General features: G+C 35.0%; 4 protein-coding genes across 4 annotated transcripts; 3 read left to right on the forward strand and 1 right to left on the reverse strand.

Moving 5' to 3' along the window:
- Window positions 1-3,261: 3,261 nt before the first annotated feature.
- On the forward strand, window positions 3,262-5,876 carry LOC131649219 (uncharacterized). Its single transcript, XM_058918976.1, has 12 exons — window positions 3,262-3,282; window positions 3,366-3,425; window positions 3,594-3,753; window positions 3,965-4,055; window positions 4,153-4,283; window positions 4,377-4,467; window positions 4,550-4,706; window positions 4,794-4,951; window positions 5,044-5,164; window positions 5,256-5,465; window positions 5,564-5,617; window positions 5,697-5,876. Exons 1-12 carry the CDS (start codon window positions 3,262-3,264, stop codon window positions 5,874-5,876), a joined length of 1,434 nt encoding a protein of 477 aa, XP_058774959.1.
- A 4,472-nt stretch (window positions 5,877-10,348) lies between these two features.
- LOC131649220 (uncharacterized) lies at window positions 10,349-11,276 on the forward strand. Its single transcript, XM_058918977.1, has 3 exons — window positions 10,349-10,611; window positions 10,737-11,155; window positions 11,271-11,276. Exons 1-3 carry the CDS (start codon window positions 10,449-10,451, stop codon window positions 11,274-11,276), a joined length of 588 nt encoding a protein of 195 aa, XP_058774960.1. The 5' UTR covers window positions 10,349-10,448.
- Window positions 11,277-11,291: 15 nt separating this feature from the next.
- Window positions 11,292-12,253, forward strand: LOC131649221 (uncharacterized). Its single transcript, XM_058918978.1, has 2 exons — window positions 11,292-11,595; window positions 11,676-12,253. The coding sequence occupies exons 1-2, from the start codon at window positions 11,292-11,294 to the stop codon at window positions 12,251-12,253; spliced, it is 882 nt and encodes a 293-aa protein (XP_058774961.1).
- Window positions 12,254-12,422: 169 nt separating this feature from the next.
- On the reverse strand, window positions 12,423-17,823 carry LOC131650975 (uncharacterized). The gene is made up of 8 exons (XM_058920672.1): window positions 17,505-17,823; window positions 17,356-17,396; window positions 16,342-16,434; window positions 15,812-16,192; window positions 15,518-15,601; window positions 15,247-15,408; window positions 14,973-15,061; window positions 12,423-14,872 (listed from the first exon to the last, which is right to left on the reverse strand). Exons 3-7 carry the CDS (start codon window positions 16,374-16,376, stop codon window positions 15,028-15,030), a joined length of 696 nt encoding a protein of 231 aa, XP_058776655.1. The 5' UTR covers window positions 16,377-16,434; window positions 17,356-17,396; window positions 17,505-17,823; the 3' UTR covers window positions 12,423-14,872; window positions 14,973-15,027.
- Window positions 17,824-18,320: the final 497 nt, after the last annotated feature.

An 18,320-nucleotide genomic window follows, 5' to 3' on the forward strand; every position in this document is an offset into this window, starting at 1 on the left:
TAGTCTCTCATTCATTTTAGGCAACGATTTTTACAAAAAATCGTTACCAGAACCAAGTAAAACCGTTGTCGAAACCTAGAAGAGACTAAAAATAAAACTGCAATATCACTAGTGCAGAAAGTACTTTTTACATCGGGCGAAAAGTACTTTTTACATCGGGTCTGGGCCCGATGTAAATCCAAGCGATGTAATAAATTTGAGACATTTTACATCGGGCCAAGGCCTGATGTGAAAAATCAACATACCACATCGGTTGAATTCAAATGTCAAATGTAAAAAATAATTCAAAGTTTTTATAAAACAATATATATGCCATATTTTACATCGGTTTTGCCTTGTACCCGATGTAATAGATATGTTTTTACATCGGTTTTTCCGTTTGACCAATGTAATATTTTTTCTGCTTTTCAAATCAGAAAATTAACTACTATATATAATTTTACTTGAGTAAGCCCTTTAAACTGAATTCTTCCGTGATCTTCAAGCACCAAAATTGGTGATTGTTCTGGATTTAATAAATCAGCAGCATGGTCCCTTTAAACTGAATTCTTCCGTGATCTTCAAGCACCAAAATTGGTGATTGTTCTAGATTTAATAAATCAGCAGCATGGTCTTGTTGATCAACATCATAGAAAGAAATTGCTATAGATTTCCCATTTTTCGGAGCCAAAGAGAGAAACTTCAAAATAGGAAGCATTGCCAAACCCGACCAAAGAGCCCTTCAAGAATAAAGTAATTATTAAAATAAAAAACAAAGTTTCATAAAATAAAATAAAAAACAGAATTTCATAGAAATACTTTTCATAAACAAAATTGATTCAAACCAGAACTAATTGAGTTTTGCCACTGCCTCTAGCTCCATGAGCAATAACCGTGCTATTAATACCTTCAAAAGCAGTCAAAACAAGAGGTTTCACCTTCTTTGAATAGATAACTTCAATATCATCATGTTCGTTGTAGCAGTAGTCAACAGAATACCAACTGCACCGCAAGATTTAACATTAAATCAAGTAATTGCAATCATAAAAAAAAAAAACTGATTTAAGAAATAACAATTACAAATATTTTCATGGCTTTACTACTACTATAAACTATGACCTTTCAGGGAATGTAGCCCTACAACAAAACTGTTCAGATTATTTAATAAAAAAATGTGAAACCCGAAAGAGCTAAAACTTCATGATAAAAACATATTATTTAAGTACATCCACATATAGAAAAGAGCAGAAGCTCGAAGAGGAGTTGAGAGATATAAACTCTACTAGGAGATTTTCATCATAAACACTGCTGAGAATTCGATTAACTCTTCAGATTAAACCAACAAATAACTAAATGTAACAAATATTTTACACAACAGAATCTAATTTCAATGCACAACACACTACTTACCCTAACTTCCCAATTAGTATTCAGCTCTAAATTATGAAATTTTAAATAAAAAATTATAAAATATGAAAATTACAATTCTTCCTGTATTACAGAATTCAATCAAAACCACCGACCTTTTATCAATTGCAATTTCTCAATCGTCTACGGAACTTCACTAAGCTAAAACTACATAATTCAGAAACTAACCATGGTCCATACCTTATAACAGCCGATAAAAAAAACTACATGATTCCCAAACCCTAAACCTCAGATTTCACTCAACTGAAATTTTCCCATTTTTTTCTAATTATTATTTAAATTTCCGGTTCTTCATTTGAACTACACTAATCACAAAGCTGAAAACTGATTAATTAAAAAATTAAGCATACCTAGAAGATTGTTCTTCCCCAGAATTGAAACTTCCTCAGAATTGTTGGTGTTCGCCGAAACCCACACCACAGTTATGGAGATTTCGAATTGGCATCAGAATCCGAAAAACCACAGATTTTTGCTACTACCCAAACCTTTGGACCCTGAATGGTTTCTATGAAGCCGGATTGGGTTTCTGCCATTGAAAGGATGGGTTTAGTTGAGAGTGAACTGAACGAAGAGAGAGCGTTGAATTTGTAGAGAAAAAAAACGTACTTTGTCAAGTGGATGCTGTTGCAGGTTCGGCGGAGACTTTTGTGAAGAAAGAAGAAAAACGTATTATGTTTTGTTGAAAGGATGCTAGGGTTTTAGTGGAAAATGAGACTTTTCCCATCGCTTTATAAATGGGCCGATATAATAGCCCAGACTTTTCCCATCGCTTTATATATGGGTCGATATAACAACCCATGAAACAAATATTTTCCTATCGGTTGTATATTGCACCGATGTAAAAGCCCACGCAGCATACCTTTTTCCATCGGTTGCGTATTGCACCGATGTAAAAGCCCTTATAAGAAAATTTTGTTTTAATTACAAATTTGCCACCACGTTATTTTTCCTATCAGTGGAATTAAATGTCTGATGTAAAATCACTAAATCAAATTTTTTTCACATCAATTTGTTATAAAATCTGATGTAAAATCCCTTGACAAATATTTTTCATATCAGTTATCTTAATACCTGATGTAAAATCTTATAACCAAATCTTATCCAAACGTAACACATGTATATCATAAAATAAGTCCAACACAATTTCTTTTATTTTGTTAAAACTCTTTTTCTATTCATTCTTAATATAACTTATATACATATTCTAATTTTAACTTTTTAGCATTTCTTATATCTTCCTTTTTTATGTTTGTCTAAGACATCTATAAAATAAGAAAACACAAGTACCTGATAAATACTAATATGCCCTTTGGTTAGAAAATTCCACCTATTAATTTTAGGGTTAAAATGTGTCCAAATAATACTTTTGGTGACTAAATTCTGACTTTGGCTTGAATCTAAGTATTAGTTTCTTCTCTTGCTCTCCCTATTGGTCAAGTTATGTACTATTTGTCCTTTTATTTCTGATGTAACTGAACCGGGTGAGGCAATGTCCTCCTCCAAGTAGAATCTGTCACCATTTACAGATTTTCCTTACTCCCAATGTTGCTTTCCAAACACAATCCCATATGCAATCTTTCGTTTTTCTCCCTCTTCCTCTGCCATCACTCACCATTCTCTCAACCTTCACCTTTCAAGCCCTTGCAAACCATTCAACACTTATTTGAAGATACAACTTCCTCCGCGACCGAAGCTGAAGCTGTAGCCATAGTTTAAACCCTAACTTGAGGCAAGAAAATGGCATGACCGCTGGAAAAAATCGCTGATGTTAACGATGAAAAGGAACTTTGAAAAGTTGCTGTTAAAATACATCACAAATGGAGTGTCATCTCTAACAACAAGGAACATTTTGAGATGGTTGTTTATGATTCTGAGGTTAGTTTCAACATTTTTAAGATTTGCCATTTTTTTGGTTGTTTTCGTTGAATCTGTTCGTGATTCTCTATATTTTCAAACAGTATATTTTGTTTTGGAAGGTTAAGATTGGGTTGTTGGGAGGTTATAATGACGAAGATTTTGTATTGATATTTTCTTTTTTCAAACAGTGTTTCTTCCTTCAAATAGGTTTATATTTGGTTGTAGGGAGGTGTTAAAGAGTATATTTTTTTCTTATTTATCGTTGCCTGCAGTCTATATTTTATATTTTATTTGATATTGATGGATTGAGTTTGTTTTGGTTTTGATAGGGAAGTGATATCCATGTTATCGTATCTCCCGTGTATAGGCAGAGTTTTGATTCGCTCTTTGTTGTTAATGATACTTACACTATTGCAAACTTCCAAGTTCAGCTTAATGATCTACTATTCAAACCTTCTGCTCACAAGTACCTCCTTAAATTTACTAGTGGTACCAAAGTTGGGGACAGAAACGTGCATCAGATTTAGGAAAAGGCTTGGAGACTCACTCCTTTTCTTGATATTTTAACTGGGAAATGGAATAAAGATCAGCTTTTAGGTCAAACTCTATTTCCGTTTTGGGACAATATCATCTTTTGTGTACCACTCTGCATCTGATATTTCGTTTTACCTGATCCACGTTTTGCCAATGACTTATACAGATGTTATCGGAGTGGTTGATGAAATTGGGTACACACAGGCCCAGGTTGGAAGTAAAAAGCAACAGGTCAACTTTGTCATTCGCGACTTGAGGTTGAAAGTTTGTTTGTTACCTTGCATACATCTTAATGGTAGCCCTTTATATCTTATATTTTGTCTGATATCGTAGTTTAAATGTGCATTTCTGTAGCAACAACACTATAACGGTTACGTTATGGGAGGCGTACGCGGTGCAGTTTATCAACTACGTTGAACGGCAGGTCGATATTGCCATTCCGGTTGTGATTCTGATTCAATATGCAAAAGTCAAAGAAGCTTTTGGTATATATTACTCCCATACTGGTTCCTAATCTTTATAAAGTGTGTTTTATGTTTTCAAGTAGATATTGTTATTAACTAATTTTGTGATTTCAGGCAAATATCCACTATCTGTTACCAATACTTACAATGTCACCAAACTGGCTATTAATGAAGACATGGAGACTATCAAACAATTTGCCAAAATGTACTCACTTGGTTTATTACAATATACTGCACTTGGTTTCATCCTTCATAATTAACTCTGACTATGTTATTTGGATTTTCAGGCTTACACAGGATACTATAATGGCTGTCTCGGGCCTTCGCACTCAGCAGTCTCAGGGCAGGTCGCAAAACTCATACACTTCTCGCCAATCACCTACCCAAAAATTGTTATCTAATGATGTTCTTCTTCCTCTTGAGCAAATAGTTAAACTCAAAGACGTAGTAATCTTTCATTTTTTTTTAGGCAAATATAGTCTAACTCTTATTATATTTGATTTTCTGTTAACCACCCTTTTGTAAACTCAGACTACTTTTTGTGCTACTGTTGCTACAATTACAAAAATCTTTGCCTCAAAATATGGCTGGTACTACCAAGCATGCCATGAATGTCCAAATAAAGTCACCGGTGATAAACCTCCCTACAAGTGTGTAAAGGGACATGACACTGAAACTGCCATATTCAGGTATAAACGCCAGTTCTTTATTTGATCAAATAAATAAAACACCAACTTTATCTGTGAAATGTGAGCTTACATTTTTAATGGTACAAACTTAGGTATAAAATAAAGGTGGGTGTTCTTCATGCTGGTACAAAATGCAAGTTTGTTTTGTGGGACAAGGAAAGTGAGGAACTATTGGAGGTGTCGGCTGCTCATATGCGCGAAACAATGTTTCAGGTACCAACAAATGTATCACTAATGATTTTTAAAACATACTGGTTCAACACTGATATAGTAACTCATGGTGTATATATTCATTTTTATGTAGGCTGGAATATTTGATCCCCTTGATTTCCCGCTGGCACTTGACAAGCTCCTGGATCAGGAACTTGCCTTCAAAGTCAAGTGGCAACCAGATTGGTCTAATTGCTCTGTCATCATGTTGGTGAAAGATAAACCTATAGTGGATCAACTAAAAGCTGAATGGGTGGATGCAACTGCAGTTACTTCACAACAGCTTAACGCCCCTGTCAACCATGTAACATTTGTCTTGCCCTGTGTCTAACATTTTCTTCTAACTTAGTTGAATACATGTCGAGTTTTATTTCTGATTTACTTTTATTCATTTTTTTATAGGTCAAGGAGAGTGTTGATGAGGCTGTTCCTATTGATGATTCCGACATTGTTACGGTGTGGTTTTGAGACATATACAAATGCCACTTATTTACCGCCATCAAATTACTTCTTTCTCACTTCTTTTTAAATGCAGGATCTTGAAATTACTTCCAAATTGCACGGTGAACCAGTTACACCTACGGCAAAAAGACAGAACCCGGATCCATCCATTGAATCTACAAGTCATGCAACACACAGCGAAGGAGATTTGTCTTCGACTAAACTTAAGAAACCAACCAGGATCACTAGGAAATTAGTGAAGATTGAAAAATAATTGATAATATTGTCATGACTGCTATTATTTTGGGGTCATTTTATGTAGGGATTTTATTTGGAAACTACCTTTTTTTGTTGTAATATCACAGAATTATTCAACTACTGTTCGATCAATCTAACGAATGTTACGGTTTCATACTACTGTGAAATCAATATAATGTATGCTTTCGGTATTATACTACTGTCCCGTCTTTTTAACATCGTTACTCGACGGCATTATTTGGTTTTTTATTACATGAGACAGCAGCATTTCTCTTTATATCATCACCACACTTTTTACCACGTTTATATTTAGTATATGAGTAATATGATCAACTACTACAACAGCCTCACATTTTGATACTTTTCTTCTGCCTAACAACAAACTGGAAACTACGTCACAAAAAAATACATACTAACTTAATAAGGATTTTTTAATGAGAAAACATATTTTAATTTTCTGTTACAAAGACTTTTACTTTTTTATCAAGTAGTACAACATACTTATTTAAATAATCATTGATTAGACACTTACTTGAGTCAATTGGTTCGCTTTTGGCTTTTGTGTAAAGGTAGCCCCCTTTCATGTCTCACTTCCATCAAGTTTTGCTTGGAACCTGCACAATGATTCCCTAAAATAAGAAAAAGTACTGCCTCCTACTGCCTATGATCTTGGGCTACTTATTTTTATTTTTTTTGCTTATTTGGTACTCTTATGTAGAGGATATTCTGAATTATTTTATATTATTATTCATATGTGCCCTTATTTCAAATTTCAAATTTTCCCAGCTTTTTTCAAATTGACATCCTGTTTCCCTCTCTTTTTTTTTTTTGATCAAGGAACAATTAGTTCCCTCCTTTGTTCAAGAAGTTTGGTATGTAACATTTGTTCTGTTTTCAAATATAATCAAGCTCCATCCATTTGTTGGTTCGAACTACACTTCATACAATCAACTTCTTCATTTCAAGTCAGTGACTTTCAATGGATGGCAACCCCTTTGATGCAAATGATTCCACTACAACTCTTGCAAGAAAAAGGAGGAGGATTTTGTTGTCAAAAAATAAACTCTCTAACCATGGCCATAACAAAGAAAACCATCCAACATCAACACCTACTGCTGAAACATTCTCTGCCTCAAGATCTCCTCTCCAGCCTACTATCTCTAACGATTCCCACACACTACCATCTCAACACCATGTTTCCTGTTTACAAAACAAAAAAAGATCAAGAATTCTTGCCGGCAATGGGGTGAATCTGTTCAGCCGTTTTAACAATGTGGAGACACCTCCAACGTTCCATTTAGGTGAATCATCAAACATCGGCAAGCGGCAAAGATTCACCCAAAATCAACTACTAATTACAACCCCTGCTGCTCTTAACAATTCCCACACTTCTCCTAAAATATCAAACCCACAATTTTTATCTCCTCCTAATCCTAATGTAAGTAGAACAGATTATTCCTCCGATGATACCGATGGAGATTCTGAAAATTGCGACTCATTTGGACACAACTCTGATTCAGATGACTCCGTAGAACCTGATGATATTCATGATCAACACAACCAGTGTAAGTTGCTATTTAACTTCTATTGATATAGATATCCGCCTAAATTACTACCCGTTTGAAATCAATACATATATTTTTTTTCTGCAGCTTATTCTGACATTGGTGACCCTGTGTGGGAATGTATAATTTGCCAAGCTTGCATGTGGTATGCAGAGCGGAAGAATATGAGAAAACATACTTCTGTTCCAAAATTCGAATTGTGTTGCAGAAGCGGTAAAATTGTTTTACCCTACATGAAACAACCACCGTTACTGTTAGAAAAGCTACTTCATCACAAAACTGATCCTGAGAGCAAAAACTTTCAAGCCAATATACGAACATACAATGCAATGTTTTCGTTTACATCTCCGGGAATGAAATTTGACACCGAGATTCCCAAGGGAGGAGGTCCTCCGACAATGCGCCTACACGGTCAAACATGTCACCGGATAGGCAGTCTTATACCACCAAATGGTGCACTACCACAATATGCCCAATTGTACATTTACGACACTGACCACGAAATTACAAACAGAATGCGTTGTTTCAAGTAATGATGTTTCCTCTCCTAAAAATACCTAAGTGTTTATACGATTACTTAAACAAATAACACTGTGTTTGCTATTATGTATTTCATGGACAATACATCTATTGAAACATCTAATGTAGCAAAGTTAAAGAGTATGTTAGATGAAGTTAATGTTCTTGCCAAAGCGTTTCGAATGGCACGTGATATGTTTAAGGCCAATCCATACGTCGAATTGCGGCTGAAACTTATCAGTGACAGACATGACGATGGTCGTGTGTATAATATGCCAACCGTTGCGGAAGTTGCTGCCCTTATTGTTGGAGATGTTGACACAGGTGAAATGAGAGACATTGTGGTTCAATACCGGAGTGGTAAATTACAAAGAATAGATGAGTTCAATCCAAGTTATCTTTCATATCAATACCCATTGATTTTTTGCTACGGTGAAGATGGATACCGGAATAATATCCTTCACAAGTATCAAGATGAGACAACTGTTACAAGGAAGAATAGGCAATCTATCAAGGATTGGCTGTGTTTTCGTCTCCAAGAACACACAGATGAACCTAAAACACTTGTACTCAAGGAAACTTTTCCAACAATTTTTGATTGATGGTTACGCTATGATGGAATCAAAACGACTCAATTGGTTGCGAAAAAATCAATCCAAGTTAAGGGTCGGAAAATACAATAATTTGCAACAAAGATGTGAGCAAGGAGACCAAAATCCAGGTAACAAACAGGGTAAACGTGTTGTTTTACCATCTTCTTTTGTGGGTAGCAAACGATACATGGATCAAATTTACTTCGACGGTATGGCAATTTCAAGCAGATTGGGGTTCCCAGATTTGTTTATCACCTTCACATGCAACCCAAATTGGCCTGAGATTACACGGTTGCTGTCCCCGAAAAATTTAAAACCTCATGATAGGCCTGACATTGTTGCCAAAGTTTTCAACATCAAGTTTAAAGAGCTTATGGTTGATTTAACAAAAAAACATATTCTTGGGAAAGTTTTGGCATGTAAGTTTTTAACCCCACTACAATTCTACTTCTTCACTATTCTTTAATATTCACATTTACCAATTCTTTAAAAGTTTTTTATGCAGTTATGTATACAATTGAGTTTCAAAAGCGAGGCTTACCCCATGCCCACATTTTGATCTTCTTGCACCCCCAAAGCAAGTATCCAACGCCGTCCGACATTGATAACATCATTTGTGTCGAGATTCCTGATCCTACGCTTCATCCTGCTTTATACGCACTGGTAAAATCACATATGATACATGGACCGTGCGGTCTTTCGTGGCCTAATTCACGATGTATGAGAAATCAGCAATGTTCTAAATATTATCCAAAAAAATTCATCGAAGATACAGTTGTCAATGCTGAAGGTTATCCATTATATAGAAGAAGATCCAACACCCATGTAATTACAAAAAATAATATCAAGCTGGATAATAGAAATGTGGTCCCCTATAACACTCGGTTATTGTTGAAATATCAAGCACATACTAATATGGAATGGTGTAACCAATGCACTTCTATCAAGTATCTATTCAAATACATTCACAAAGGATATGACAGAACCGGTGCAAGTGTGGTAGCTTCTAAGTCAAACACCGGACTACAGCATGAATGTGTAGATGAGATCAAACAATATCTCGATTGTAGGTATGTTTCTCCGAGTGAGGCGTGTTGGCGAATATTTTCATACAAGGTTCATGGGAGGAAACCTGCTGTTGAGCAAATGTTTTTCCATCTCATTGGTGAAAAGGCTGTCTATTATAAAGATTGTGAACAAATGGAGCATGTCTTAGAGAGTGCAAGCGTAACAGAATCTATGTTCACGTCTTGGCTGGTAGCAAATGCAAGATATGAGGAAGCCCAGTCATTAACATACGGTGAATTTATTACCAAGTTTGTTTATGTTAAGAGAAACAGATTGTGGAAGCCACGAAAAAGAGGGTTCACTATCGGACGTTTGGTGTGGGTTGCACCGACAACCGGGGAACTTTTCTATTTGCGGATGATGTTGACGGTGGCTAAGGGACCAACTTGCTATGAAGATATAAGGAGGGTCGGTGAAACACAGTATGACACCTTTCGAGAAGCATGCTTTGCAATGGGATTCTTAGATGACGACCGAGAATACATATGTGCGTTAAAGGAGGCAAGTGTTTGGGGGACAGGTTATTATCTTAGAAAGCTGTTTGTTGTTATGCTCCTATCAGGTGCTGTAAACCGTCCTGCCCATGTATGGAAAGAATCATGGATTATATTGTCCGATGGTCTCTTGCATGAGCAAAAACTAATTGCCAACAATCCAGGTACACTAACTTTAACATCCCATGCTATTTATATTCTTAACTACCACGTAATACAATAACAGTTTTACGCATAATGTAACATATTTTTGTGATCTTACTACAACGGCGCCTTTTTCATACGGACCACAAATTTGACATTACCGGATGACGCAATCCAGCAGCTGACATTGATAGAGATCGAAAAAATGCTGCAACTGAACCATCGTACCCTACATGACTTCAAGCCCATTCCTTATCCGAATGATTATGTTATTCAACAGCTGGGAAACCGGCTTATATACGATGAAAGACAGTACAATATCCAGGACATGAAGGCGGAGTTTGATAACCTATTCAAATCTCTCACTGGTAATGAAATCTAATATTAACATATTTCTTATTCCTAATTTACATGGTTATATAAACAAATGTCAACAAGTATCATTTTCACATGTATGTCTTTTTATACTGTTTGTTATTATGGTGTTAACAAGATGAACAGAGGAAGATTTACGACCAAATCATGGATGCCGTTAACAAACAACAAGGTGGTGTCTTCTTCCTGCACGGTTATGGCGGAACCGGTAAGACATATATGTGGAGAACACTTGCAAGTGCATTGAGATCTAAGCATGAGATTTGTCTTACTGTTGCAACAAGTGGGATAGCATCTCTTTTGTTGCCAGGGGGTCGTACAGCTCATTCAAAGTTCAAGTTGCCAGTTCCATGTCTTGAAAACTCAACTTGCAAGATTAATTTCAATGACCCTAGCGCTGGTCTTCTAAGGGAGGCAAAGCTAATTATATGGGACGAGGCACCAATGGCAGACAAATATTGTTTTGAAACGCTGGACAGGACTTTGAAGGATGTCATGAGTAATTACAGTAACTCCGAAACTATTTTCAGAGGGAAGGTTGTGATTTTTGGTGGGGATTTTCGTCAGATATTACCCGTTGTACCCGGAGGAAGCCGTTCTGACATTGTCCATTCAACAATTAACGCTTCTTACATTTGGCATTATGTTAAAGTCTTGAATTTGACAAAAAAATATGTGTCTATCCTCCGGACCAACTGAAGAAGATAAAAAGGAAATTGCGGATTTTTCAGATTGGCTTTTAAAGATAAGAGAGGGAAGAATTTCAGAACCTAACGACGGTTATGCTAACATTGACATACCGCCAGAGCTGTTAATTACAGACTTTGATGACCCTATTCTAGCCATCGTGGAGAGTACATATCCTGATTTCTTAAATTGTTACCAATCGTGTGATTATCTAAAAAATAGGGCCATTCTTGCTTCAACTTTGGACATTGTTGACAATATCAATGACCATATCCTTGGGATGATGCCAGGTAAAATTTTGCTTTTATCATAGGCCTATTCTTGCATCCACTTAAGATTGTTATATCTTTTTTAATGTATCATTTTTTAGGGGAAATAAGAGATTACTACAGCTCTAACTCAGTTGATCGATCAGAAATCCATGACAGCAACATTCTTCAGGTGCTTAGCCCAGAATTCCTCAGCTCTTTAAGAACTTCTGGCCTACCCAACCATCACTTAAAGTTAAAGGTTGGAACACCAATCATGCTTATGCAAAACATTGATCAATCCCAAGGTCTATGTAATGGGACAAGGCTTATAGTAACTAATATGGCTGCTCATGTGCTTGAGGCCAAATTGATGGGTGATAACAATAATGGGAAGGTTATATATATCCTGCGAATGGATATGTCCCCGTCTCAATCTCCTTGGCCATTCAAGTTATCGAGACGTCAATTTCCAGTTATTGTAGCCTACGCCATGACCATTAACAAATCACAAGGCCAATCGTTGGATTGGGTTGGACTCTATATACCTCGGGATGTTTTCACGCATGGACAGATTTATGTTGCCGTTTCACGAGTTACAACCAAAAAAGGTATCAAGATATTGATACATGATGATAAAAACATCCCAAAGCTTTCAACATGTAATGTTGTATATAAGGAAGTTTTTAACAACATTTAGACGGTACGTATATATATATTTTTCCTAATAATATTTATCACTAATTGTTGATAACATTTTCTATACTATACATACTTTCGTTTATATATACTATAAATTACCATATTATGCATTCTAATCAACCCTACCTTCCTGTGCAGATCATCCAAATGACAGAGGATCCCAACATTTTTGTTCAAAAAATCTTAACTGTTATACTCTACATGTAGCAACTTGATTGCCAACTTTAATTTGTATTTTGAATCTATGTTTCTTTTGCACACCACTTTCAGTAAATATGTCAATTACATAGAAAAATATAAACCTACAAACACCTACCAAAACTTTAAACCGCAACATAAAGTATTATTTTTAACTCTATAACTACAATCAATTTCCAATTATCATCACTAACCAAGCCATTATAATCAAAACAATCTAACTGTTTTACCTGAGACTACACTTTCAAATTCAATGCTTCTCGCCAGAGCAAGGCTTGAAACTTCATCTACTGGAATCTTCCGCTTGGGTGTACTTTCCTTTTTTTTCTTTATCATAAGGTTTCAATAATGCATCCTTTGTTTCTTTCCAATATTACTTTCACGTGGGACTCAGACTTTGGCAGCACATGGGCACATCCTGTTGGAATATATTCTGCCAGCAAGTTTTTTATTATATTTACAACAACTTCTATGCAAAATAGGCCCACACCATATCACATGCTAATGGAATATATTCTTTTCTCTTACCATCACCGCATGCCATGTCCAACCTGTTTTCCCATGCAATGAGTTGTACTATATTTTTCGTTATTAGGGTCCCATGCAATATGTATCCCTCCTATTCAAAATGGAATCCTATGCACAATATTTAACAATATTTGGGGGGGACTGTTCAACTATGATATCCTATGCATTTGCCTTTAAATATGATTCCTCAAGTTAGGAAGATAAATCACAAATATTTAAGTTGAGTTTTGTACCCCAACTACAACTACCACCAATTCCATATGGCTTTGATAGGAAAACTTTGTCACAGTGAATTGGAATACTCCTTCACAATAGCAAAGTTATCTGAACAGGTTACAAGTTTTGTTTATTGTTTTTTTTCTTTTCATTCTTTTATAACTTCCTAACACACCTATTTTAATAACTTCTATATGATTTGGCAGAAATTTCCAGAAACTGATCCCACATTTATATGTCGTTTTAGCAACAACATAACAAAAACATGGACCATCCTAAACAACCAAGGTGTGCATCACGTCCTCATCTATAACAAAGATGAAGTTCATCCACTTATAATTAGTGGATGGAAGGACGTTGAAGAATTTTATAATTGCCCCTCTAATGTTGTTCTTGAGGTGGATTACTATAAGGATGACAATTTTAGCATCCTCAACATAAAAAATATAGTGCATATCGAGCAATTGCCCTTTTACCATAGCAGGTTTTGGGGCGCAGACAACATTATGGTTTTCGACCTCGGTCTAACAAATGTTGAATTTTGTCAAACCAAGTTGGTAAGAAAAATTGTTATTTTGTAGTTTCTTTAAACTTTTGTTACTACTTATGCTTTGATTTTTTTTATTGCTACAGAGATTGGAAGAGGACTTTGCTGGACTTTTAAAAGATTACAATTACAACTGTCTCAACTTGTGCTGCGATAATGGTACAAGGACAGTACTGGATTTGGCATACATAAACACTACATACCCGACAAAGTTAGGACCCGACTGGGAAGAATTCTGTCAAACCAATATGTTCAAAGTTGGTGACACTATTAGGTTTAGATTTGATATCAGGTCTCCAAATAAAAAATGTCATGTATATAAAATCCATTGATTAATCATATTTGTCTTATCCTCCATGTTACAATATTTAGTTTTTTTTTTTGGCATGTTCAAAATTCTTAAGTTGGCTTACACAAACACCCACATTGTGCTGCTTAATAACAATGGCGCACCACCTATATAAATTGCGCTTACACAAACAGACACATTGTTACTTTATATAAACAACCTGCAAATTAATAAAGGCACATTGTGCTGATTAATGACAACAGCGCACCATCTATATGCCAATAAAATATTCTGTCATGGGAACTTTTACCAAAATTAAACCAACCTCTTAATAACAACATTTATATTCCTTCCAAATTAGAAATCCAGTCACATGTCATATATATATAAACATAAAACACAGGCAACCAAATATAACCCACACAATACACATATAAGTTACTTAATTACCAAATACCAAAGTACACATTTCATGTTTGGTTGTCCAGAAATATTTTACAACAACATTAATTCAAACTTACTTAATCACCCAACTTAATACACAGATTTCCACAACAAAACACAACTTATCGACATCACGTTCTTCAATAATTCCCACGGCAAACAGACACAAGAATTTCTTCCACAGGAGGGTACCTAATGGTGAAATGCAGAATATCACCTTTCTTGAAGTTTCAGCTTTTGGCAAACTCATACCACCCCCTGCAGAGAAACATTTCAGTCTTCCCATCTCTCTTCTTGAGGACACATTTATAGCCCTTTTGTTTGTCCGTGTCATAGAGCATGATGCTAGTCTTGCCTTCCATTTCACACCCAGTGATTACCTCAGCAGGAATTTGCTACAATTAATTATACATTACTCGAGTTAGAAACAAGAATAACTTACAAGAACTTCCTAAATAATGTCATGCAAATATAGAGTTTTACTAAATAACTTACAAGAACTTGCGTGCCCATTGTTGCGGGCTTCGTGACCTCCTTGATCCAGCTTTTTTCATTTTTCGATTACAACGAACTCATCATCATGCCTGTATTTCAAATATACTTTTAAAACTATTCTATAATTAACTATATTCTATTACTATAACATAACAGGTTGTCACAATCTACGTTGTAAAGCCTTCTATGATTTATAAAAACAATTAAAACATTTAGGTTCTCACATTTTCTTGGAATTACCTTCTAAATATATAACAGAAACTAATATATTTACCTTTCCTTATCAGATGAAATAGAAATGTGGTCATCTTCATCCTCTACCATTACTTCTTTTCCTTTCCAGTCCGAGCTCCTTTCTTTCACAATGCCACTTGTTCCATATTGCTTCTTTCTACTCTCATCCAGCTTATTGCATCCTGTGTCGTCCCTCTCTTCCCTACAACAAGAACAAACACAATAAACCAGCCTTCCTAATTATTTAACATTAAGCCGAATATTATTATACAATAAATTTGTAACTACCAAATAGTTACTCTATGTTTTACCTTTCTTCAACAGTTGTACTTGGTCCTTTCTTAGTCATTTGCCTCTTCTTACACTTATCAAATTCTTTACCATGTTTTTCTTCCCTACATCCAGAAGAACAACAAAACCTATTGTATCAAAACATTTATACAATTATCACACCACTTTTATCCTTATTTATTACCTACTTAAGGTCATCTTTTTTCTTAGATACGTCCAATAGTTACATTACTTCATATTTCAATCACATAACTGTAATAAATATCACCTTGCATCATAGTATCTAAGTTACATATATCGTGTTTAGGTTTTACCTTTCAGAATCAGAAGATAATACAATGACATTACGTTCTGCCTCTCTTCTGGACTTCCTTTTCCTATCCCCAGAACCGATCACAACCTCATCTACAGCCATGCCTTCAGCTTTTCCAGAACCCTTAACGCACACACCGGAATGGGCGGATTGCCATCCTGCCTTCCATTGTATTGAAGTAAGTTGTTTCTCAAGAGCTCCCATTACAACCCTTAAATGAGTTTCGCGTTTCCAGAGGCATCCCTTCCACTTCCTGCGGTTAGCCCTCTCCCAAGCTCTCCTCCATTGACCTGCAACACTTATCAGCTCCAAGACTCGCCGAATCTCAGCCTCCCTCTTAAGCCTTTCCCAACTGTTCTCCAATCCGAGTTGGTCTTTCGTCCTGATATTTCAACAACAAATGATAAACTTAAAAACGACAAAGATGAACATTCAACTCATACGAAAAAGTTCCCTTGACATATGTTCACATTTCAGCGACATCTGCATAACTAATAGAATATCAGAAGATTCTAACTACATGCAACTAACCGTTCGGGGATGTTAAATGGGCCGGAGTACGTCATTGCACCGCGAAACTTTTCCTTGCTCCATCGACAAACTGCTGCTCAAGTTGCGGAAACCCTAACGTTTTTGGAAAAAATCTATGTTAAGTTATGGTCAAAACCTTTATATCTCCTTCTTTTGCATGTATATGACTTGGGCCCATTACTACTATATTTATCCTAATGTCTTTATCTTGGGCCCATTAACTTTAGTACTTTTTTTGTCCTTTTTAACAAATACAAATTCTGTTGCAATGCAGCTATAATATCAAAAACATTACTAACTTGGAAACATTGTCTTTAGTACTTTGTGATGTCAACTATATTTATTATTAACTCTATTAGTGGTTTTTTTATTGCCCTTTTTCTATTTCGTTTTTTTTTCCCCTTTTGACTAATTTGTTTTACTTATTTTCAATATATACAAATTATAAATATTTTTTTTCTCACTTTAACTATTTATAACCCAATATTTAAACAATCATCCTATTATATTTATTTCTACACATTCTAACTATCAACCTATCTTCTTTACATTCTTTTATTTACTAATAACTCACTTTTTTAACTTTTTTTCATTTACTCTATTTATTTAAAAATATATATATTAACCTATTATATTTTTTTTAAAGGATTCTAATATTATTTAGATTTTCTATTCTTAGTCAAAACGATACACCAACCGACACCAGAACCCGTGCGGACGCACGGGTTGCCAACTAGTTATCTGTATCTGCAAAGATCAGTCCAACCCACACCATCAAATGTGGGTCTGCACAAATCTTCTTTGGCATTTTCATTATCATCTACAATGGTTTCTTTGACCTTTTATTTATGTTAAAAAAAATAATTAATCTTAATCTGTACAATTTAAATCCTAATTAATTTTTAAAAAAACATATCCGATATTATTAAATATACATCCGTACCAGTACACGTTCGAAGTTATCCTACTAGTTTCATATAAAGAAGACAAAGTTGAGAAATTTGGTAGTCTTACCTTATTAATCAAGAAAATCACAGTAGTTTCATAGAGCTTTCCTGGCAATGAAAAATGCATATAAAACTTTAATAAAAATATAAAGAACACTGAAACATATAAGAAATAAATGCAACAAATGAAAGAAGTGGGTTGTGGAATCAGCTCACAGGTAAAGCTAGTTTTTTTTTCTCTTCCTGGGTCCCATTGCTTGAATGTAGAGGTGAAAGTAACCGTAAGAAAAACTTGTTCACCATGATCCAAACCTATTTTGATGGTGAAGTCGTTGAAATTAATTTCATGCAAAGTGTAGTTCAGGCGTCCGAAACGATAAGATGAAACTTTATGAAACATGGTGATTTGTGTTTATCTCTTGTTGAAATTTTGGTGGTGTTGAGTAAGATGATTTGTTGAAAATGAGTGTAGAGATATTTATTCAAAAGAGTGTGCTTGCTTATATGGAAAGCTGGTTGAGTGCTTTCAATTCTGATAACATCAAATCAGAGTAGTTTATGTGTTGTTCACGTCAAAGATATTGTAGATCATTAATGCCTTGTCCTTTTCTATTTTATTTTAATAAAACTATGGATTTTTGCAAACCAAAATTATATACCACATTGCCACATCATAAAAAACAAATACCACAATGCCACATTTTATCTTAAGGTTCGTCCACCCATTGGACGAGAAGGAGAAAAATAAATTCTCTAATTGTGGTTCGGCCAAGGGTTGGCCGACCCTGTACAGGATTTTTTTTTTAAATCAAATGTTTTTTTTTTTTATTTTTAATAGAGAATATTTTTATACATTTATATAGGGTAAAAAATACCCCTAAAAACTCTTTTGGATATACATATTCAAAGACACCCTAAAAAGAATTTGGTATTTTTGTTAATAAAAATATGCATATTCGAAGGCACCTAAAAAAAATTGTCATCGGATATGTATATTATTATTTGGTTCTTCTAAATTTTAAATAATAATAT

This window comes from Vicia villosa, linkage group LG2 (genome assembly GCF_029867415.1).
Source record: "Vicia villosa cultivar HV-30 ecotype Madison, WI linkage group LG2, Vvil1.0, whole genome shotgun sequence".
NCBI classification, from domain to species: Eukaryota; Viridiplantae; Streptophyta; class Magnoliopsida; order Fabales; family Fabaceae; genus Vicia; species Vicia villosa.